Raw genomic sequence first — 23,653 nt, forward strand, 5'->3', positions numbered from 1 at the left:
ATGCAATCTCCATAGACAAATATTGGCTGTAGAATGGGCCGTACTGAAGAGCTCAGTGACTTTCAACGTGGCACCGTCACAGGATGTCATCTTTCCAACAAGTCAGTTCGTCAAATTTCTGCCCAGTTACATCTGCCCCGGGCCAGCTGTAAGTGCTGTTATTGTGAAGTGGAAACATCTAGAAGCAGCTCAGCCACACAAGCGTGGCCGCTGAGCGCTGAAGCCCGTAGCACGTAAAGAATCATCTGTCCTCGGTTGCAACACACTACTCTAGTGTGCGGGGAACATTTAACTGTCTGTTTGGGGTCTAAACTGTGTCTATGCAGGAGTTCTATGACATGGTATCCTCTCTGTTAACAATCTGCTGTGTGGTTGTGGTGTGTTGTAGGACGATAAAGACCTGGTGCCAGAGTTTGTGAATTCAGAAGGCTTGACGTGTTTCATCAAGGTTGGAGCGGAGGCCGACCACAACTATCAGAACTACATTCTCCGAGGTGAGTACGATCTCAACAATAATTTTAATTTAACCTTTTAACTAGGCAAGAACGACAGATTTTTACCTTGTCAGCTCAGGGATTCGATCCAGCAACCTTTTGGTTACTAGTCCAACACTCTAACCACTAGACTACCTGCTGGTTACTAGTCCAATGCTCTAACCACGAGACTACCTGCCTGCCCCACTCATCTAACAGACTCACCTACCTTATATATCACTTTAATAGTTTTCTCATATGTACATATTTCAGAACAAGTTTGCAATGAATGTTACACAGTAAATAAATACCTCGATACTTTTACAATTATTAGTGTTACCAATCAGAACAAAGATACTGAGGATACTGAACGTTAGGGCTTTAGTATCGTGATACTGAGGACGCTGAACGTCAGGGCTTTAGTATCGTGATACTGAATGTCAGGGCTTTAGTATCGTGATACTGAGGATGCTGAACGTCAGGGCTTTAGTATCGTGATACTGAGGATACTGAACGTTAGGGCTTTAGTATCGTGATACTGAGGATACTGAACGTTAGGGCTTTAGTATCGTGATACTGAATGTCAGGGCTTTAGTATCGTGATACTGAGGATGCTGAACGTCAGGGCTTTAGTATCGTGATACTGAGGATACTGAACGTTAGGGCTTTAGTATCGTGATACTGAATGTCAGGGCTTTAGTATCGTGATACTGAGGATGCTGAACGTTAGGGCTTTAGTATCGTGATACTGAATGTCAGGGCTTTAGTATCGTGATACTGAGGATGCTGAACGTCAGGGCTTTAGTATCGTGATACTGAGGATACTGAACGTTAGGGCTTTAGTATCGTGATACTGAATGTCAGGGCTTTAGTATTGTGATGCTGAACGTTAGGGCTTTAGTATCGTGATACTTCTATAATTATGACTGTTACCGATCAGAACAAAGATACCGAGGATACTGAACGTTAGGGCTTTAGTATCGTGATACTGAACGTTAGGGCTTTAGTATCGTGATACTGAGGACACTGAACGTCAGGGCTTCAGTATCGTGATACTGAACGTCAGGGCTTTAGTATCGTGATACTGAACGTTAAGGCTATAGTATCGTGATACTGAGGACACTGAACGTCAGGGCTTCAGTATCGTGATACTGAACGTCAGGGCTTTAGTATCGTGATACTGAACGTTAAGGCTATAGTATCGTGATACTGAGGACACTGAACGTCAGGGCTTTAGTATCGTGATACTGAGGACACTGAACGTTAGGGCTTTAGTATCGTGATACTGAGGATACTGAACGTTAGGGCTTTAGCATCATGATACTGAAAGTTAGGGCTTTAGTATCGTGATACTTATACAATTATTACTGTTACCGATCAGAACAAAGATACTGAGGAGACTGAACGTTAGGGCTTTAGTATCGTGATACTGAGGACGCTGAACGTCAGGGCTTTAGTATCGTGATACTGAACGTCAGGGCTTTAGTATCGTGATACTGAACGTTAAGGCTATAGTATCGTGATACTGAGGACACTGAACGTCAGGGCTTTAGTATCGTGATACTGAGGACCCTGAACGTCAGGGCTTTAGTATTGTGATACTGAACGTCAGGGCTTTAGTATCGTGATACTGAACGTCAGGGCTTTAGTATTGTGATACTGAACGTTAGGGCTTTAGTATCGTGATACTGAGGACGCTGAACGTTAGGGCTTTAGTATCATGATACTGAGGATACTGAACGTTAGGTCTTTAGTATCATGATACTGAGGATACTGAACGTCGGGGCTTTAGTATCATGATACTGAACGTTAGGGCTTTAATATCATGATACTGAGGATACTGAACGTTAGGGCTTTAGTATCATGATACTGAGGATACTGAACGTTAGGGCTTTAGTATTGTGATACTGAGGATACTGAATGTCAGGGCTTTAGTATCGTGATACTGAGGATGCTGAACGCCAGGGCTTTAGTATCGTGATACTTATACAATTATTACTGTTACCGATCAGAACAAAGATACCGAGGATACTGAACGTTAGGGCTTTAGTATCGTGATACTGAGGACACTGAACGTCAGGGCTTTAGTATCGTGATACTGAGGACACTGAACGTTAGGGCTTTAGTATCGTGATACTGAGGATACTGAACGTTAGGGCTTTAGCATCATGATACTGAAAGTTAGGGCTTTAGTATCGTGATACTGAGGACACTGAACGTCAGGGCTTCAGTATCGTGATACTGAACGTCAGGGCTTTAGTATCGTGATACTGAACGTTAAGGCTATAGTATCGTGATACTGAGGACACTGAACGTCAGGGCTTTAGTATCGTGATACTGAGGACACTGAACGTCAGGGCTTTAGTATCGTGATACTGAGGACCCTGAACGTCAGGGCTTTAGTATCGTGATACTGAACGTCAGGGCTTTAGTATCGTGATACTGAGGACGCTGAACGTCAGGGCTTTAGTATCGTGATACTGAGGACGCTGAACGTTAGGGCTTTAGCATCGTGATACTGAACGTCAGGGCTTTAGTATCGTGATGCTGAACGTTAGGGCTTTAGTATCGTGATACTTCTACAATTATTACTGTTATCGATCAGAACAAAGATACTGAGGATACTGAACGTCAGGGCTTTAGTATCGTGATACTGAGGATACTGAACGTTAGGGCTTTAATATCATGATACTGAGGATACTGAACGTTAGGGCTTTAGTATCATGATACTGAGGATACTGAACGTTAGGGCTTTAGTATCATGATACTGAATGTCAGGGCTTTAGTATCATGATACTGAGGATACTGAACGTTAGGGCTTTAGTATCATGATACTGAGGATACTGAACGTTAGGGCTTTAATATCATGATACTGAGGATACTGAACGTTAGGGCTTTAGTATCATGATACTGAGGATACTGAACGTTAGGGCTTTAGTATTGTGATACTGAGGATACTGAATGTCAGGGCTTTAGTATCGTGATACTGAGGACACTGAGCGTCAGGGCTTTAATATCATGATACTGAGGATACTGAACGTTAGGGCTTTAGTATCATGATACTGAGGATACTGAACGTTAGGGCTTTAGTATTGTGATACTGAGGATACTGAATGTCAGGGCTTTAGTATCGTGATACTGAGCATGCTGAACGCCAGGGCTTTAGTATCGTGATACTTATACAATTATTACTGTTACCGATCAGAACAAAGATACTGAGGAGACTGAACGTTAGGGCTTTAGTATCGTGATACTGAGGACGCTGAACGTCAGGGCTTTAGTATCGTGATACTGAGGACGCTGAACGTCAGGGCTTTAGTATCGTGATACTGAACGTTAAGGCTATAGTATCGTGATACTGAGGACACTGAACGTCAGGGCTTTAGTATCGTGATACTGAGGACCCTGAACGTCAGGGCTTTAGTATCGTGATACTGAACGTCAGGGCTTTAGTATCGTGATACTGAACGTCAGGGCTTTAGTATTGTGATACTGAACGTTAGGGCTTTAGTATCGTGATACTGAGGACGCTGAACGTTAGGGCTTTAGTATCATGATACTGAGGATACTGAACGTTAGGGCTTTAGTATCATGATACTGAGGATACTGAACGTCGGGGCTTTAGTATCATGATACTGAACGTTTGGGCTTTAATATCATGATACTGAGGATACTGAACGTTAGGGCTTTAGTATCATGATACTGAGGATACTGAACGTTAGGGCTTTAGTATTGTGATACTGAGGATACTGAATGTCAGGGCTTTAGTATCGTGATACTGAGGATGCTGAACGCCAGGGCTTTAGTATCGTGATACTTATACAATTATTACTGTTACCGATCAGAACAAAGATACTGAGGAGACTGAACGTCGGGGCTTTAGTATCGTGATACTGAATGTCAGGGCTTTAGTATCGTGATACTGAGGATACTGAACGTTAGGGCTTTAGTATCGTGATACTGAGGACGCTGAACGTCAGGGCTTTAGTATCGTGATACTGAGGACCCTGAACGTCAGGGCTTTAGTATCGTGATACTGAACGTCAGGGCTTTAGTATTGTGATACTGAACGTTAGGGCTTTAGTATCGTGATACTGAGGACGCTGAACGTTAGGGCTTTATTATCATGATACTGAGGATACTGAACGTTAGGGCTTTAGTATCGTGATACTGAGGACGCTGAACGCCGGGGCTTTAGTATCATGATACTGAACGTTAGGGCTTTAGTATCATGATACTGAGGATACTGAAGGTTAGGGCTTTAGTATCGTGATACTGATAATACTGAACGTCAGGGCTTTAGTATCGTGATACTGAGGATGCTGAACGTCAGGGCTTTAGTATCGTGACACTGAACGTCAGGGCTTTAGTATCGTGACACTGAACGTCAGGGCTTTAGTATCGTGACACTGAACGTCAGGGCTTTAGTGTCTTTGTGTAGCAGCTCCTAATCTGATTTTTGTGTAGCAGCTCCTAATCTGATCTTTGTGTTACAGCCCTCAGTCAGATCATGCTGTTTGTAGATGGGATGAACGGTGTGATCGACCACAATGACACTGTTCAGTGGCTCTACACTCTCAGTGGCAGTCTGGTGGGTATTACATACAGTAGAGACCTGACCGCAGTGTACACACACACACACACACACACACACAGACACACAGAGAGTCTACTGTCCGTAATGTCAGAGAGAGAGAGAGTCTACAGAGAGAGTCTACTGTCCGTAATGTCAGAGAGAGTCTACTGTCCGTGATGTCAGAGAGAGTCTACTGTCCGTAATGTCAGAGAGAGTCTACTGTCCGTAATGTCAGAGAGAGTCTACTGTCCGTCATGTCAGAGAGAATCTACTGTCCGTCATGTCAGAGAGAGAGAGTCTACTGTCCGTCATGTCAGAGAGAGAGTCTACTGTCCGTCATGTCAGAGAGAGAGTCTACTGTCCGTAATGTCAGAGAGAGAGTCTACTGTCCGTAATGTTAGAGAGAGTCTACTGTCCGTAATGTCAGAGAGAGAGTCTACTGTCCGTAATGTCAGAGAGAGTCTACTGTCCGTAATGTCAGAGAGAGTCTACTGTCCGTAATGTCAGAGAGAGAGAGTCTACTGTCCGTAATGTCAGAGAGAGAGAGTCTACTGTCCGTAATGTCAGAGAGAGAGAGTCTACTGTCCGTAATGTCAGAGAGAGTCTACTGTCCGTAATGTCAGAGAGAGTCTACTGTCCGTAATGTCAGAGAGAGTCTACTGTCCGTAATGTCAGAGAGAGTGTCTACTGTCCGTAATGTCAGAGAGAGAGTCTACTGTCCGTAATGTCAGAGAGAGAGTCTACTGTCCGTAATGTCAGAGAGAGAGTCTACTGTCCGTAATGTCAGAGAGAGAGTCTACTGTCCGTCATGTCAGAGAGAGAGTCTACTGTCCGTAATGTCAGAGAGAGAGAGTCTACTGTCCGTAATGTCAGAGAGAGAGAGTCTACTGTCCGTAATGTCAGAGAGAGAGTCTACTGTCCGTAATGTCAGAGAGAGAGTCTACTGTCCGTAATGTCAGAGAGAGAGTCTACCGTCCGTAATGTCAGAGAGAGAGTCTACCGTCCGTAATGTCAGAGAGAGAGTCTACCGTCCGTAATGTCCGAGAGAGAGTCTACCGTCCTTGATGTCAGAGAGAGTCTACTGTCCGTAATGTCAGAGAGAGAGTCTACTGTCCGTAATGTCAGAGAGAGTCTACTGTCCGTAATGTCAGAGAGAGTCTACCGTCCGTAATGTCAGAGAGAGTCTACCGTCCGTAATGTCAGAGAGAGTCTACCGTCCGTAATGTCAGAGAGAGTCTACCGTCCGTAATGTCAGAGAGAGAGAGTCTACCGTCCGTAATGTCAGAGAGAGAGAGTCTACCGTCCGTAATGTCAGAGAGAGAGAGTCTACCGTCCGTAATGTCAGAGAGAGAGAGTCTACCGTCCGTAATGTCAGAGAGAGAGAGTCTACCGTCCGTAATGTCAGAGAGAGAGAGTCTACCGTCCGTAATGTCAGAGAGAGAGTCTACCGTCCGTAATGTCAGAGAGAGAGTCTACTCTCCGTAATGTCAGAGAGAGAGTCTACCGTCCGTAATGTCAGAGAGAGAGTCTACTGTCCGTAATGTCAGAGAGAGTCTACTGTCCGTAATGTCAGAGAGAGAGCGTCTACTGTCCGTAATGTCAGAGAGAGAGAGTCTACTGTCCGTAATGTCAGAGAGAGAGAGTCTACTGTCCGTAATGTCAGAGAGAGAGAGTCTACTGTCCGTAATGTCAGAGAGAGTCTACTGTCCGTAATGTCAGAGAGAGTCTACTGTCCGTAATGTCAGAGAGTCTACTGTCCGTAATGTCAGAGAGAGAGTCTACTGTCCGTAATGTCAGAGAGAGAGTCTACTGTCCGTAATGTCAGAGAGAGAGTCTACTGTCCGTAATGTCAGAGAGAGAGTCTACTGTCCGTCATGTCAGAGAGAGAGTCTACTGTCCGTCATGTCAGAGAGAGAGAGTCTACTGTCCGTAATGTCAGAGAGAGAGAGTCTACTGTCCGTAATGTCAGAGAGAGAGAGTCTACTGTCCGTAATGTCAGAGAGAGAGAGTCTACTGTCCGTAATGTCAGAGAGAGAGAGTCTACTGTCCGTAATGTCAGAGAGAGAGAGTCTACTGTCCGTAATGTCAGAGAGAGAGAGTCTACTGTCCGTAATGTCAGAGAGAGTCTACTGTCCGTAATGTCAGAGAGAGAGAGTCTACTGTCCGTAATGTCAGAGAGAGAGAGTCTACTGTCCGTAATGTCAGAGAGAGAGAGTCTACCGTCCGTAATGTCAGAGAGAGAGTCTACCGTCCGTAATGTCAGAGAGAGAGTCTACCGTCCGTCATGTCAGAGAGAGAGTCTACCGTCCGTAATGTCAGAGAGAGAGAGTCTACCGTCCGTAATGTCAGAGAGAGAGTCTACCGTCCGTAATGTCAGAGAGAGAGTCTACTGTCCGTAATGTCAGAGAGTCTACTGTCCGTAATGTCAGAGAGTCTACTGTCCGTAATGTCAGAGAGAGTCTACTGTCCGTAATGTCAGAGAGATAGTCTACTGTCCGTAATGTCAGAGAGAGAGAGTCTACTGTCCGTAATGTCAGAGAGAGAGAGTCTACTGTCCGTAATGTCAGAGAGAGAGAGTCTACTGTCCGTAATGTCAGAGAGAGTCTACCGTCCGTAATGTCAGAGAGAGTCTACCGTCCGTAATGTCAGAGAGAGAGAGTCTACCGTCCGTAATGTCAGAGAGAGAGTCTACTGTCCATAATGTCAGAGAGTCTACTGTCCGTAATGTCAGAGAGAGAGTCTACTGTCCGTAATGTCAGAGAGAGAGAGTCTACTGTCCGTAATGTCAGAGAGAGAGAGTCTACTGTCCGTAATGTCAGAGAGAGAGTCTACTGTCCGTAATGTCAGAGAGAGAGAGTCTACTGTCCGTAATGTCAGAGAGAGAGAGTCTACTGTCCGTAATGTCAGAGAGAGAGAGTCTACTGTCCGTAATGTCAGAGAGAGAGAGTCTACTGTCCGTAATGTCAGAGAGAGAGAGTCTACTGTCCGTAATGTCAGAGAGAGTCTACTGTCCGTAATGTCAGAGAGAGAGAGTCTACTGTCCCCCCCCCCCCAACGCCTGCCCCCTCTCCAAAACATGCCCCACCCCTCCAAAACATGCCCCCCGCCAACGCCTGCCCCCCCTCCAAAACATGCCCCACCCCCCTGATGTCTCTAAGAGACTTAAACACTAGTGTCTCTCAGCAACTCTCTCGCTCAATATATGTTTGTAAATCAATCACCTTGCAGCTGCTATAGCTCTGATTTCAGATCTCCTTTTTAAACAGGGAAGTGAGAACAGCCAATGAGATGTGACAGATAGGACAGGGTGTGAAACTAGAATATGGTGAGAAACTCTTGTTACATAAGACTGTTAGAATGAAGACGGTTACTGTAGTGATGGAGACAAGGTTCAAGAAACTATACTGTAGTGATGGAGACAAGGTTCAAGACACTATACTGTAGTGATGGAGACAAGGTTCAAGACACTATACTGTAGTGATGGAGACAAGGTTCAAGACACTATACTGTAGTGAAGAGGTTCAATACTCTATACTGTAGTGATGGAGATGAGGTTCAAGACACTATACTGTAGTGATGGAGACGAGGTTCAAGACACTATACCGTAGTGATGAAGAGGTTCAAGACACTATACCGTAGTGATGAAGAGGTTCAAGACACTATACTGTAGTGATGGAGACAAGGTTCAAGACACTATACCGTAGTGATGAAGAGGTTCAAGACACTATACTGTAGTGATGGAGACAAGGTTCAAGACACTATACCGTAGTGATGGAGAAGAGGTTCAATACTCTATACTGTAGTGATGGAGACGAGGTTCAAGACACTATACTGTAGTGATGGAGACAAGGTTCAAGACACTATACTGTAGTGATGGAGACAAGGTTCAAGACACTATACCGTAGTGATGGAGACAAGGTTCAAGACACTATACCGTAGTGATGAAGAGGTTCAAGACACTACTGTAGTGATGGAGACAAGGTTCAAGACACTATACTGTAGTGATGTAGAGGTTCAAGACACTATACTGTAGTGATGTAGAGGTTCAAGACACTACTGTAGTGATGTAGAAGTTCAAGACACTACTGTAGTGATGTAGAGGTTCAAGACACTATACTGTAGTGATGTAGAGGTTCAAGACACTATACTGTAGTGATGTAGAGGTTCAAGACACTATACTGTAGTGATGTAGAGGTTCAAGACACTATACTGTAGTGATGTAGAGGTTCAAGACACTATACTGTAGTGAAGAGGTTGAAGACACTATACTGTAGTGAAGAGGTTGAAGACACTATACTGTAGTGAAGAGGTTGAAGACACTATACTGTAGTAAAGAGGTTGAAGACACTATACTGTAGTGAAGAGGTTGAAGACACTATACTGTAGTGAAGAGGTTGAAGACACTATACTGTAGTGAAGAGGTTCAATACACTATACTGTAGTGAAGAGGTTCAAGACACTATACTGTAGTGAAGAGGTTCAAGACACTATACTGTAGTGAAGAGGTTCAAGACACTATACTGTAGTGAAGAGGTTCAAGACACTACACTGTAGTGAAGGGGTTCAAGACACTATACTGTAGTGAAGAGGTTCAAGACACTGTACTGTAGTGAAGAGGTTCAAGACACTATACTGTAGTGTACTACATCCCCCCCCCTCCCCCACCCATTTTCACTTATTGTAATTAAATGTAGATACTTCGAATACTCTGCAATCTTATTTTACTGGGTTTGCTGGGTTCAATGGGAAATGTTGTGTATTTGAGGTGTAATATCGCCACCTTGTGGAGAAAATGTCTAACTGACTCTCTGTACTCTCTCACTCCCTCCCTCCCTCCTTCCCTTTCTCTCTCTCCTTCCTCCCTCAACATCCCTCTCTCTCTCTCTCTCGCTTTCTCTCCCTCTTTCTCTCCCTCCTCTCTCTCTCTCTCTCTTCTCTCTCTCTCTCTTCCTCCCTCTACACCCCTTCTCTCTCTCTCTCCTCTCTCCCCCCTCCTCAGTCTCGTCTGGTGGTGAAGACCGCTCTGAAGCTCCTGATAGTGTTTGTAGAGTACACAGAGTTGAACAGTCCTCTACTTATCCAGGCTGTCAACACTGTGGATGGCAAGAGAGGTACACACACACACACACACACACACACACACACACACACACACACACACACACACACACACACACACACACACAGTGCTGTTCTACTTATCCAGGCTGTCAACACTGTGGATGGCAAGAGAGGTACACAGACAGTCTCTCACACACACACCACACATACACACACACACCACACACACACACACACACACCACACATACACACACAAACACACACCACACACCACACACCACACACCACACACACACCACACACCACACACCACAAACTGATGAATCAACTGAGATCAGATGGTCTCTAAAAGACTCACTGCAACGTGTTGTACCTGCTGTGAACAGTGAACAGATGAATCAACTGAGATCAGATGGTCTCTAAAAGACTCACTGCAACGTGTTGTACCTGCTGTGAACAGTGAACAGATGAATCAACTGAGATCAGATGGTCTATAAAAGACTCACTGCAACGTGTTGTACCTGCTGTGAACAGTGAACAGATGAATCAACTGAGATCAGATGGTCTATAAAAGACTCACTGCAACGTGTTGTACCTGCTGTGAACAGATGAATCAACTGAGATCAGATGGTCTGTAAAAGACTCAACTGGACCGTGTTGTACCTGCTGTGAAACGAAGAATCAACTGAGATCAGATGGTCTCTAAAAGACTCACTGCAACGTGTTGTACCTGCTGTGAACAGTGAACAGATGAATCAACTGAGATCAGATGGTCTCTAAAAGACTCAACTGGACTTTTGTTAAACGGTTAAACATTTTACAACACCTACACATTCTCAGTTTTATTTATTTCAAAAAAATATTTTCTACATTTGTAGAATAATAGTGGAGACATCAAAACTATGAAATAACACATATGGAATCATGTAGTAACCAAACAAGGGTTAAACAAATCAAAATATATTTGAGATTCTTCAAAGTAGCCACCTTTTGCCTTGATGACAGCTGTGCACACTCTTGGCATTCTGTCAACCAGCTTCACCTGGAATGCCTTTCCAACAGTCTTGAAGGAGTTCCCACATATGCTGAGCACTTGTTGGCTGCTTTTCTTTCACTCTACGGTCCTACTCATCCCGAATCATCTCAATTGGGTTGAGGTCGTGATTGTGGAGGCCAGGTCATCTGATGCAGCACTCCATCAATCTCCTTCTTGCTAAAATAGTCCTTACACAGCCTGGAGGTGTGTTGGGTCATTGTCCTGTTGAAAAACTATTTCTTAACTAATTATAATCCCACTAAACCCAAACCAGATGGAATGGTGTATCCCCTGCAGAATTCTGTGGTAGCCATGCTGGTGAAGTGTGCCTTGAATTCTAATTTAATCACAGACAGTGTCACCAGCAAAGCACCCCCACACCTCTTCCTCCATGCTTCACGGTGGATATCATATGTTCACCCACAGCGCGTCTCACAAAGGCGGTTGGAACCAAATATCACAAATTTGTACTGATCAGACCAAAGGACAGAGTTCCACCGGTCCAGCGGTGGGCGTATCTATCTGGGAGTCAGGTGTGTGTCAGATTCATCTAAGTGTGTGTGTGTGTGTGTACATGACTACTCTAGCTCTCTGTATCTACAGGTGTGAAGCCGTGGTCATACCTGACAGAGATCCTGGAGGAGAAGAACGGATCAGACACCGAGCTGTTCATCTTAACCATGAACCTCATCAACAAGGTTAGTTAGACTGAGCTGTTCATCTTAACCATGAAGCTCATCAACAAGGTTAGACTGAGCTGTTCATCTTAACCGTGAACCTCATCAACAAGGTTAGTTAGACTGAGCTGTTCATCTTAACCATGAACCTCATCAACAAGGTTAGTTAGACTGAGCTGTTCATCTTAACCATGAACCTCATCAACAAGGTTAGACTGAGCTGTTCATCTTAACCATGAACCTCATCAACAAGGTTAGACTGAGCTGTTCACCTTAACCACGAACCTCATCAACAAGGTTAGACTGAGCTGTTCATCTTAACCATGAACCTCATCAACAAGGTTAGACTGAGCTGTTCATCTTAACCATGAACCTCATCAACAAGGTTAGTCTGAGCTGTTCACCTTAACCATGAACCTCATCAACAAAGTTAGACTGAGCTGTTCACCTTAACCATGAACCTCATCAACAAGGTTAGTTAGACTGAGCTGTTCACCTTAACCATGAACCTCATCAACAAGGTTAGTTAGACTGAGCTGTTCACCTTAACCATGAACCTCATCAACAAGGTTAGACTGAGCTGTTCATCTTAACCATGAACCTCATCAACAAGGTTAGACTGAGCTGTTCACCTTAACCATGAACCTCATCAACAAGGTTAGTTAGACTGAGCTGTTCATCTTAACCGTGAACCTCATCAACAAGGTTAGACTGAGCTGTTCACCTTAACCATGAACCTCATCAACAAGGTTAGACTGAGCTGTTCATCTTAACCATGAACCTCATCAACAAGGTTAGTTAGACTGAGCTGTTCACCTTAACCATGAACCTCATCAACAAGGTTAGACTGAGCTGTTCATCTTAACCATGAACCTCATCAACAAGGTTAGACTGAGCTGTTCACCTTAACCATGAACCTCATCAACAAGATTAGACTGAGCTGTTCATCTTAACCATGAACCTCATCAACAAGGTTAGACTGAGCTGTTCACCTTAACCATGAACCTCATCAACAAGGTTAGTTAGACTGAGCTGTTCACCTTAACCATGAACCTCATCAACAAGGTTAGACTGAGCTGTTCATCTTAACCGTGAACCTCATCAACAAGGTTAGACTGAGCTGTTCATCTTAACCGTGAACCTCATCAACAAGGTTAGACTGAGCTGTTCATCTTAACCGTGAACCTTATCAACAAGGTTAGACTGAGCTGTTCACCTTAACCATGAACCTCATCAACAAGGTTAGACTGAGCTGTTCATCTTAACCATGAACCTCATCAACAAGGTTAGTTAGACTGAGCTGTTCATCTTAACCATGAACCTCATCAACAAGGTTAGACTGAGCTGTTCACCTTAACCATGAACCTCATCAACAAGGTTAGTTAGACTGAGCTGTTCATCTTAACCGTGAACCTCATCAACAAGGTTAGACTGAGCTGTTCACCTTAACCATGAACCTCATCAACAAGGTTAGACTGAGCTGTTCATCTTAACCATGAACCTCATCAACAAGGTTAGACTGAGCTGTTCACCTTAACCATGAACCTCATCAACAAGGTTAGACTGAGCTGTTCATCTTAACCATGAACCTCATCAACAAGGTTAGACTGAGCTGTTCATCTTAACCATGAACCTCATCAACAAGGTTAGACTGAGCTGTTCACCTTAACCATGAACCTCATCAACAAGGTTAGACTGAGCTGTTCATCTTAACCATGAACCTCATCAACAAGGTTTGACTGAGCTGTTCATCTTAACCGTGAACCTCATCAACAAGGTTAGACTGAATTGTTCACCTTAACCATGAACCTCATCAACAAGGTTAGACTGAGCTGTTCATCTTAACCATGAACCTCATCAACAAGGTTAGACTGAGCTGTTCATCTTAACCATGAACCTCATCAACAAGGTTAGACTGAGCTGTTCATCTTAACCATGAACCTCATCAACAAGGTTAGACTGAGCTGTTCACCTTAACCATGAACCTCATCAACAAGGTTAGACTGAGCTGTTCATCTTAACCATGAACCTCATCAACAAGGTTAGTTAGACTGAGCTGTTCATCTTAACCATGAACCTCATCAACAAGGTCTCTGTCTCTCTCTCTCTGACTCTCTCTCTCTGACTCTCTCTCTGACTCTCTCTCTCTGACTCTCTCTCTGACTCTCTCTCTCTGACTCTCTCTCTCTGACTCTCTCTCTCTGACTCTCTGACTCTCTCTCTCTGACTCTCTGACTCTCTCTCTGTCTCTCTGTCTCTCTGTCTCTCTGTCTCTCTTTGTCTCTTTGTCTGTCTCTCTCTCTCTTTGTCTGTCTCTCTTTGTCTGTCTCTCTGTCTCTCTTTGTCTGTCTCTCTGTCTCTCTTTGTCTGTCTCTCTGTCTCTCTTTGTCTGTCTCTCTCTGTCTGTGTCTCTCTCTCTGTGTGTCTGAACTCAGACCCTTGCAGCCCTCCCGGACCAGGACTCATTCTACGACGTGACCGATTGTCTGGAACAGCAGGGGATGGAACACATTATGCACAAACATATGAGCAGCAAGGTCACTGAGCCAGACCTGAAACAGCAGTTCACCATATATGAGGTAACACACACAGAGATGTTCACCCAGGTCTTCCTCCTCTCCCTCCTTCCTCTTTTACTAACTGGAGGTTTCCTCTGTCGTGTCCAGAGGGCTCTGAGGCACGAGGACGGAGAGATGGATGCTGCTCCTCACGTTAGGAAGGAGAGGAGGAAGGTGACAGCCAGCGAACAGGAGGGCAGGAGGATCAGGAGATCCTCAGCTCAGAACCTCCCCGACATCCTCTCCTCCTCACCTACCACATCCAACACTATCTCTCCCTCCTCCACTCTCTCCCCTTCCACCCCCTCTCCTTTCTCTCCCTCCTCCTCCACTCTCTCCCCTTCCACCTCCTCCCCTTTCTCTCCCTCCTCCTCCTCTCCCTCTAACAGTCCTACAGCCGGGCTGAGTAGGACCTCCTCCCCTCTCCCCTCCTCCTCTCGTAGCGCCTCACCCCTCACCCCAACCTCCAGCCCATCAGACTCTGGTTCTCAGAGGTCCTCTCCTCTACCGCCCCCTGAGGTGACCAACGGTACTGCAGCCTCCCTGTCTCCCACCGAACAGGAGCCCAAGACAACGTCTAATCTGTAAGGAACTAACCAACACACCTGTGTGTCTCTGTGTGTCTGTGTCTCTGTGTGTCTGTGTCTCTGTGTGTCTGTGTCTCTGTGTGTCTGTGTCTCTGTGTGTGTGTGTCTCTGTGTGTGTGTGTGTGTCTCTGTGTCTCTGTGTGTGTGTGTGTGTCTCTGTGTGTGTGTGTGTGTCTCTGTGTGTGTGTGTGTGTCTCTGTGTGTGTGTGTGTGTGTGTCTCTGTGTGTGTGTGTGTCTCTGTGTGTGTGTGTGTGTGTGTCTCTGTGTGTGTGTGTGTCTCTGTGTGTGTGTGTGTGTCTGTGTGTGTGTGTGTGTCTCTGTGTGTGTGTGTGTCTCTGTGTGTGTGTGTGTCTCTGTGTGTGTGTGTGTGTCTCTGTGTGTGTGTGTGTGTCTCTGTGTGTGTGTGTCTCTGTGTGTGTGTGTGTCTGTGTGTGTGTGTCTCTGTGTGTGTGTGTGTGTCTCTGTGTGTGTGTGTGTCTCTGTGTCTCTGTGTCTCTGTGTCTGTCTGTGTGTGTGTGTGTGTGTCGCTCTGTGTGTGTGTGTGTCGCTCTGTGTGTGTGTGTGTCTCTGTGTGTGTGTGTGTCTCTGTGTGTGTGTCTCTGTGTGTGTCTGTGTGTGTGTGTGTCTGTGTGTGTGTGTGTCTGTGTGTGTGTGTGTCTGTGTGTGTGTGTGTGTGTGTCTGTGTGTGTGTGTGTGTCTGTGTGTGTGTGTGTGTCTGTGTGTGTGTGTGTCTGTGTGTGTGTGTCTCTGTGTGTGTGTGTGTGTGTGTGTGTGTGTGTGTGTGTCTCTGTGTGTGTGTGTAAGTGTGTCTGTGTGTGTCTCTGTGTGTCTCTGTGTGTCTGTGTGTGTCTCTGTGTGTCTGTGTGTGTCTGTGTGTGTGTGTGTCTCTGTGTGCCGCTCTGTGTGTGTGTGTGTGTCGCTCTGTGTGTGTGTGTGTCGCTCTGTGTGTGTGTGTGCCGCTCTGTGTGTGTGTGTGCCGCTCTGTGTGTGTGTGTGTGCCGCTCTGTGTGTGTGTGTGTGTGCCGCTCTGTGTGTGTGTGCCGCTCTGTGTGTGTGTGTGCCGCTCTGTGTGTGTGTGTGTGCCGCTCTGTGTGTGTGTGTGTGCCGCTCTGTGTGTGTGTGTGCCGCTCTGTGTGTGTGTGTGCCGCTCTGTGTGTGTGTGTGCCGCTCTGTGTGTGTGTGTCGCTCTGTGTGTGTGTGTGTGTGTGTCGCTCTGTGTGTGTGTGTGTGTGTGTCGCTCTGTGTGTGTGCGTGCGTCTGTGTGTGTGTGTGCGTGCGTCTGTGTGTGTGTGTGCGTGCGTCTCTGTGTGTGTGTGTGTGTGCGTGCGTCTCTGTGTGTGTGTGTGTGTGTGCGTGCGTCTCTGTGTGTGTGTGTGTGTGCGTGCGTCTCTGTGTGTGTGTGTGTGTGTGTGTGCGTGCGTCTCTGTGTGTGTGTGTGTGTGTGTGCGTGCGTCTCTGTGTGTGTGTGTGTGTGTGTGCGTGCGTCTCTGTGTGTGTGTGCGTGCGTCTGTGTGTGTGTGTGCGTGCGTCTCTGTGTGTGTGTGTGTGTGCGTGCGTCTCTCTCTGTGTTTGTTTCTCTGACCGCTCACCAGCATGTTGTCATGGTGACCTGCAGGCTGTGCACCAGCATGTTGTCATGGTGACCTGCAGGCTGTGCACCAGCATGTTGTCATGGTAGGTTGACCTGCAGGCCGTGGACCAGCATGTTGTCATGGTGACCTGCAGGCCGTGCACCAACATGTTGTCATGGTGACCTGCAGGCCGTGCACCAGCATGTTGTCATGGTGACCTGCAGGCCGTGCACCAGCATGTTGTCATGGTTTCTCTAGGTCTTTGTTTGTGTTGTTGCTGTAGTGCTGATTGGCTGAACGTGCTTCATGCTCTGTCTGTGTGCAGATAAATGAACGTCTGTGAATGTAGAGAACCTTCGCTGTCCAACGTTGACACGTCCTGAAGCTGTTAGGAATCAGGAGCGTAAATCCTGTTGCCCCTTTTTCCTGAAATACTTAAGTCTCTTTCTAGCTTTCTCCGTCGTGCACGATCTATCTACGTTCTGTTTCTGGGTTGCTGCTATTCTCTGTCCTCTAGCCTGTCTGTCCTCTGTCCTCTAGCCTGTCTGTCCTCTAGCCTGTCTGTCCTCTAGCCTGTCTGTCCTCTAGCCTGTCTGTCCTCTAGCCTGTCTGTCCTCTAGCCTGTCTGTCCTCTAGCCTGTCTGTCTGTCTGGTGTTGTGGGTCTGTCTGCCTCCTTGGTTTCTCATTTGGTGTTAACCCTCTTTTCGATTGTGTCTGAAATATATGGCACCCTATTCCCTATATAGTGCACTACTTTAGTCTGGGGCCCTATGGCACCCTATTCCCTACATACAGTGCCTTGCGAAAGTATTCGGCCCCCTTGAACTTTGCGACCTTTTGCCACATTTCAGGCTTCAAACATAAAGATATAAAACTGTATTTTTTTGTGAAGAATCAACAAGTGGGACACAATCATGAAGTGGAACGACATTTATTGGATATTTCTAACTTTTTTAACAAATCAAAAACTGAAAAATTGGGCGTGCAAAATTATTCAGCCCCTTTACTTTCAGTGCAGCAAACTCTCTCCAGAAGTTCAGTGAGGATCTCTGAATGATCCAATGTTGACCTAAATGACTAATGATGATAAATACAATCCACCTGTGTGTAATCAAGTCTCCGTATAAATGCACCTGCACTGTGATAGTCTCAGAGGTCCGTTAAAAGCGCAGAGAGCATCATGAAGAACAAGGAACACACCAGGCAGGTCCGAGATACTGTTGTGAAGAAGTTTAAAGCCGGATTTGGATACAAAAAGATTTCCCAAGCTTTAAACATCCCAAGGAGCACTGTGCAAGCGATAATATTGAAATGGAAGGAGTATCAGACCACTGCAAATCTACCAAGACCTGGCCGTCCCTCTAAACTCCCTCAGCTCATACAAGGAGAAGACTGATCAGAGATGCAGCCAAGAGGCCCATGATCACTCTGGATGAACTGCAGAGAACTGCAGAGATCTACAGCTGAGGTGGGAGACTCTGTCCATAGGACAACAATCACTCTCCTCTCTTCATCTCCTCTCTTCACCTCCTCTCTTCACTTCACCTCCTCTCTTCATCCTCTCCTCTCTTCACCTTCTCTCTCAACAATCAGTCGTATATTGCACAAATCTGGCCTTTATGGAAGAGTGGCAAGAAGAAAGCCATTTCTTAAAGATATCCATAAAAAGTGTTGTTTAAAGTTTGCCACAAGCCACCTAGGAGACACACCAAACATGTGGAAGAAGGTGCTCTGGTCAGATGAAACCAAAATTGAACTTTTTGGCAACAATGCAAAACGTTATGTTTGGCGTAAAAGCAACACAGCTCATCACCCTGAACACACCATCCCCACTGTCAAACATGGTGGTGGCAGCATCATGGTTTGGGCCTGCTTTTCTTCAGCAGGGACAGGGAAGATGGTTGAAATTGATGGGAAGATGGATGGAGCCAAATACAGGACCATTCTGGAAGAAAACCTGATGGAGTCTGCAAAAGACCTGAGACTGGGACGGAGATTTGTCTTCCAACAAGACAATGATCCAAAACATAAAGCAAAATCTACAATGGAATGGTTCAAAAATAAACATATCCAGGTGTTAGAATGGCCAAGTCAAAGTCCAGACCTGAATCCAATCGAGAATCTGTGGAAAGAACTGACAACTGCTGTTCACAAATGCTCTCCATCCAACCTCACTGAGCTCGAGCTGTTTGGCAAGGAGGAATGGAAAAAAATGTCAGTCTCTCGATGTGCAAAACTGATAGAGACATACCCCAAGCGACTTACAGCTGTAATCGCAGCAAAAGGTGGCGCTACAAAGTATTAACTTACGGGTCCTGAATAATTTTGCACGCCCAATTTTTCAGTTTTTGATTTGTTAAAAAAGTTTGAAATATCCAATAAATGTCGTTCCACTTCATGATTGTGTCCCACTTGTTGTTGATTCTTCACAAAAAAATACAGTTTTATATCTTTATGTTTGAAGCCTGAAATGTGGGAAAAGGTCGCAAAGTTCAAGGGGGCCGAATACTTTCGCAAGGCACTGTATATAGTGCACTACTTTAGGCCAGAGCCCTATGGCACCCTATTCCCTATATTGTGCTCTGGTTTAAAGTAGTGCACTATTTTGGGTGCCATCTGATAAGCAGCCATCATGAACCCATGGTTGTTACCCCTCTCCTCTCTCTCCTGTCCTGTCCTGGCCACTAGGGGGCGATCATTCCTCAGTCACCACATGTCCGCCTTGGGGATCAGTAGGAGGTCACGGCACTTTAACAAGGCTGGTTCCATCTCTGAGGAACCTGCTCCTTCTGCTTCTCGAGCCGCAAGCAGGTCTGACTACACCTCCATCACCCTCTGTCTCTCTGTCTCTCTGTCTCTCTGTCTCTCTGTCTCTCTCTGTGTCTCTCTGTGTCTCTCTGTGTCTCTCTGTGTCTCTCTGTGTCTCTCTGTGTCTCTCTGTGTCTCTCTCTGAGTCTCTCTCTGAGTCTCTCTCTGAGTCTCTCTCTGAGTCTCTCTCTGAGTCTCTCTCTGGGTCTCTCTGGGTCTCTCTGGGTCTCTCTGAGTCTCTCTGAGTCTCTCTGAGTCTCTCTGAGTCTCTCTGAGTCTCTCTGAGTCTCTCTGAGTCTCTCTGCGTCTCTCTGCGTCTCTCTGGGTCTCTCTGAGTCTCTCTCTGGGTCTCTCTGAGTCTCTCTCTGGGTCTCTCTGAGTCTCTCTCTGGGTCTCTCTGAGTCTCTCTCTGGGTCTCTCTGAGTCTCTCTCTGGGTCTCTCTGAGTCTCTCTCTGGGTCTCTCTGAGTCTCTCTCTGGGTCTCTCTGAGTCTCTCTCTGGGTCTCTCCGAGTCTCTCTGGGTCTCTCTCTCGATCTCTCTGGGTCTCTCTCTCGATCTCTCTCTCAATCTCTCTCGGTCTCTCTCGATCTCTCTGGGTCTCTCTCTCGGTCTCTCTGGGTCTCTCTCTCGGTCTCTCTGGGTCTCTCTCTCGGTCTCTCTGGGTCTCTCTGGGTCTCTCTCTGGGTCTCTCTGGGTCTCTCTCTCGGTCTCTCTGGGTCTCTCTCTGGGTCTCTCTCTCGATCTCTCTGGGTCTCTCTCTCGATCTCTCTGGGTCTCTCTCTCGATCTCTCTGGGTCTCTCTCTCGATCTCTCTGGGTCTCTCTCTCGATCTCTCTGGGTCTCTCTCTCTCTCTCTCTGTCCCTCTGTCTCTCTGTCTCTCTGGATCTCTCATTCATTCACGTACTCACCATCTCATTCACTCACTCATGTTTCTACTGTGGTAAAGTCCATTAAAGCTTCCTGAGAACCTGGGACCACAGAGGTCTGACTAATTAAAGTGGCAGTGAAAGGAGAGGATCAGTCTTAACCCACTGAAGAGGGCTTGTGCCCTGCTCTCGCCTGGTTTGAGTCCCAAATGGCACCCTATTCTCTAAATAGTGCACTACTTTTAACCAGAGCCCTATAGGGAATAGAGTTCCATTTGGGATGCAGACCAGGAGAGAGCCATGGGCTCTGGTCTAAAGTAGTGCACTACTAGTGCTCTGCCTCTGGTCTAAAGTAGTGCACTACATAAGGGAATAGGGTGCGATTTGGGACTCTGCTCTGTGCTTTAACACAGCTGGAGAAAAGCACTTAGTTCATCCTTTCTCTTAGATGATGTCAGCCTAGTCAACAGGTATTCAGGAGAGGACCGGTTCAGTAATGTTGTCTGGTGATGTCAGCCTGGACAGGAGGTATTCAGGAGAAGACCGGTTCAGTAATGTTGTCTGGTGATGTCAGCCTGGACAGGAGGTATTCAGGAGAGGACCGGTTCATTAATGTTGTCCGGTGATGTCAGCCTGGACAGGAGGTATTCAGGAGAGGACCGGTTCAGTAATGTTGTCTGGTGATGTCAGCCTGGACAGGAGGTATTCAGGAGAGGACCGGTTCAGTAATGTTGTCTGGTGATGTCAGCCTGGACAGGAGGTATTCAGGAGAGGACCGGTTCAGTAATGTTGTCTGGTGATGTCAGCCTGGACAGGAGGTATTCAGTAGAGGACCGGTTCAGTAATGTTGTCTGGTGATGTCAGCCTGGTCAACAGGTATTCAGGAGAGGACCGGTTCAGTAATGTTGTCTGTTGATGTCAGCCTGGACAGGAGGTATTCAGGAGAGGGCCGGTTCAGTAATGTTGTCTGGTGATGTCAGCCTAGTCAACAGGTATTCAGGAGAGGACCGGTTCAGTAATGTTGTCTGGTGATGTCAGCCTGGACAGGAGGTATTCAGGAGAGGACCGGTTCAGTAATGTTGTCTGGTGATGTCAGCCTGGACAGGAGGTATTCAGGAGAGGACCGGTTCAGTAATGTTGTCTGGTGATGTCAGCCTGGACAGGAGGTATTCAGGAGAGGACCGGTTCAGTAATGTTGTCTGGTGATGTCAGCCTGGACAGGAGGTATTCAGGAGGGGACCGGTTCAGTAATGTTGTCTGGTGATGTCAGCCTGGACAGGAGGTATTCAGGAGAGGACCGGTTCAGTAATGTTGTCTGGTGATGTCAGCCTGGACAGGAGGTATTCAGGAGAGGACCGGTTCAGTAATGTTGTCTGGTGATGTCAGCCTGGACAGGAGGTATTCAGGAGAGGACCGGTTCAGTAATGTTGTCTGGTGATGTCAGCCTGGACAGGAGGTATTCAGTAGAGTGTCTCCAATGTATCCAATGTCTCCAGATACAGTCACTAGCTAGTTAAACCAATGTCTCCAGATACAGTCACTAGCTAGTTAAACCAATGTCTCCAGATACTAGTTGGGTCCAGTCACTAGCTAGTTAAACCAATGTCTCCAGATACTAGTTCAGTCACTAGCTAGCTATACCAATGTCTCCAGATACTAGTTCAGTCCCTAGCTAGTTAAACCAATGTCTCCAGATACTAGTTGAGTCCAGTCACTAGCTAGTTAAACCAATGTCTCTAGACACTAGTTCAGTCACTAGCTAGCTAAACCAATGTCTCCAGATACTAGTTCAGTCACTAGCTAGCTAAACCAATGTCTCCAGATACTAGTTCAGTCACTAGCTAGCTAAACCAATGTCTCCAGATACTGGTTGAGTCCAGTCACTAGCTAGTTAAACCAATGTCTCTAGACACTAGATTAGTCACTAGCTAGCTAAACCAATGTCTCCAGATACTAGTTCAGTCACTAGCTAGCTAAACCAATGTCTCCAGATACTAGTTCAGTCACTAGCTAGCTAAACCAATGTCTCCAGATACTGGTTGAGTCCAGTCACTAGCTAGTTAAACCAATGTCTCCAGATACTAGTTGAGTCCAGTCACTAGCTAGTTAAACCAATGTCTCCAGATACTAGTTCAGTCACTAGCTAGTTAAACCAATGTCTCCAGATACTAGTTCTGTCACTAGCTAGCTAAACCTATGTCTCCAGATACTAGTTGAGTCCAGTCACTAGCTAGCTTAACCAATGTCTCCAGATACTAGTTCAGTCACTAGCTAGTTAAACCATTGTCTCCTGATACTAGTTGAGTCCAGTCACTAGCTAGTTAAGGACACCCTCCACTGTGACTGACATCATGTGTGACCGCTCACAGTCCCACACACTGACAAACTAGCGCCTGCTGGAAAAACAAGTTACAACTATTCTGTCTCGTAGAAACGATGAGGCACTCACACACACACACACACACAAACAAAGACACACACACTCACACACACACACACACACACAAACAAAGACACACACAAACACACACACACACTCACACATACTCACACACACTCTCGCTCACACAAACACCCTTTTTCTCTCTCTGCACCCCCCTTGTTTTGGAGCCCTGTCTCAGAGGAGTAACAGGAAACACTTTTGTGTGGAGACGCTGAAGTGTGTGTTGTGTACTGCTGTTGCCTTGGCAACCCTTGCTCCTCACTCTCTCCCTCTGTGTGTGTTTTTCCCTCCCGTCCGTCGGCCCGTCCTCAGCCCGTCTCCTACTGACTTGGCTGGCCCTGAGAAGCAACAGCAGCCCCAGACGGTCCCGGTGCAACACGGGAACAAGACAGAGAGGAACACCTTCAGGTGAGTTCTGATACTGAACAGACTGGGGGGACAGAGACCAGGGGACAGAGACCAGGGGACAGAGACCAGGGGACAGAGACCAAATGAAATCAAATGTATTTATATAGCCCTTCGTACATCAGCTGATATCTCAAAGTGCTGTACAGAGACCGGGGGGGACAGAGACCGGGGGGGACAGAGACCGGTGCGGACAGAGACCGGTGCGGACAGAGACCAGGGGACAGAGACCAAATGAAATCAAATGTATTTATATAGCCCTTCGTACATCAGCTGATATCTCAAAGTGCTGTACAGAGACCGGGGGGGCCAGAGACCGGGGGGGCCAGAGACCGGGGGGGACAGAGACCGGGGGGGACAGAGACGTTTATCAGCGTTATGATGAAAGCAGGGGGGGGGTTAAATACCTGCTGAGGGTCACTGTTGTTATGATGAAAGCGGGGGGGGGGGTTTATACCTGCTGAGGGTCACTGTTGTTATGATGAAAGCAGGGGGGGGGGGGGGGGTATATACCTGCTGAGGGTCACTGTTGTTATGATGAAAGCGGGGGGGGGGGTTTATACCTGCTGAGGGTCACTGTTGTTAT

The 23,653-nt window shown here is 46.4% G+C and overlaps 1 protein-coding gene across 7 annotated transcripts in view; it reads left to right on the top strand.

The window, feature by feature from the left end:
- Positions 1-23,653, top strand: part of LOC139384528 (FH1/FH2 domain-containing protein 1-like) — a 143,553-nt gene that overhangs the window by 65,409 nt on the left and 54,491 nt on the right. For 3 of the 7 annotated variants that reach the window (XM_071129357.1, XM_071129358.1, XM_071129359.1), the window contains exons 5-12: positions 389-494; positions 4,970-5,064; positions 10,049-10,160; positions 11,752-11,846; positions 14,261-14,404; positions 14,492-14,967; positions 19,232-19,354; positions 22,975-23,070. In XM_071129357.1, coding sequence (XP_070985458.1) covers positions 389-494; positions 4,970-5,064; positions 10,049-10,160; positions 11,752-11,846; positions 14,261-14,404; positions 14,492-14,967; positions 19,232-19,354; positions 22,975-23,070 — 1,247 coding nt within the window. Of the gene's footprint in view, positions 1-388; positions 495-4,969; positions 5,065-10,048; positions 10,161-11,751; positions 11,847-12,735; positions 12,753-14,258; positions 14,405-14,491; positions 14,968-19,231; positions 19,355-22,974; positions 23,071-23,653 lie in introns of those variants that run through there. The other 4 variants (XM_071129362.1, XM_071129360.1, XM_071129361.1 and 1 more) reach the window with 2 other exon arrangements.

The sequence above is a fragment of the Oncorhynchus clarkii genome, chromosome 26 (assembly GCF_045791955.1).
Source record: "Oncorhynchus clarkii lewisi isolate Uvic-CL-2024 chromosome 26, UVic_Ocla_1.0, whole genome shotgun sequence".
Taxonomy (NCBI): domain Eukaryota; kingdom Metazoa; phylum Chordata; class Actinopteri; order Salmoniformes; family Salmonidae; genus Oncorhynchus; species Oncorhynchus clarkii.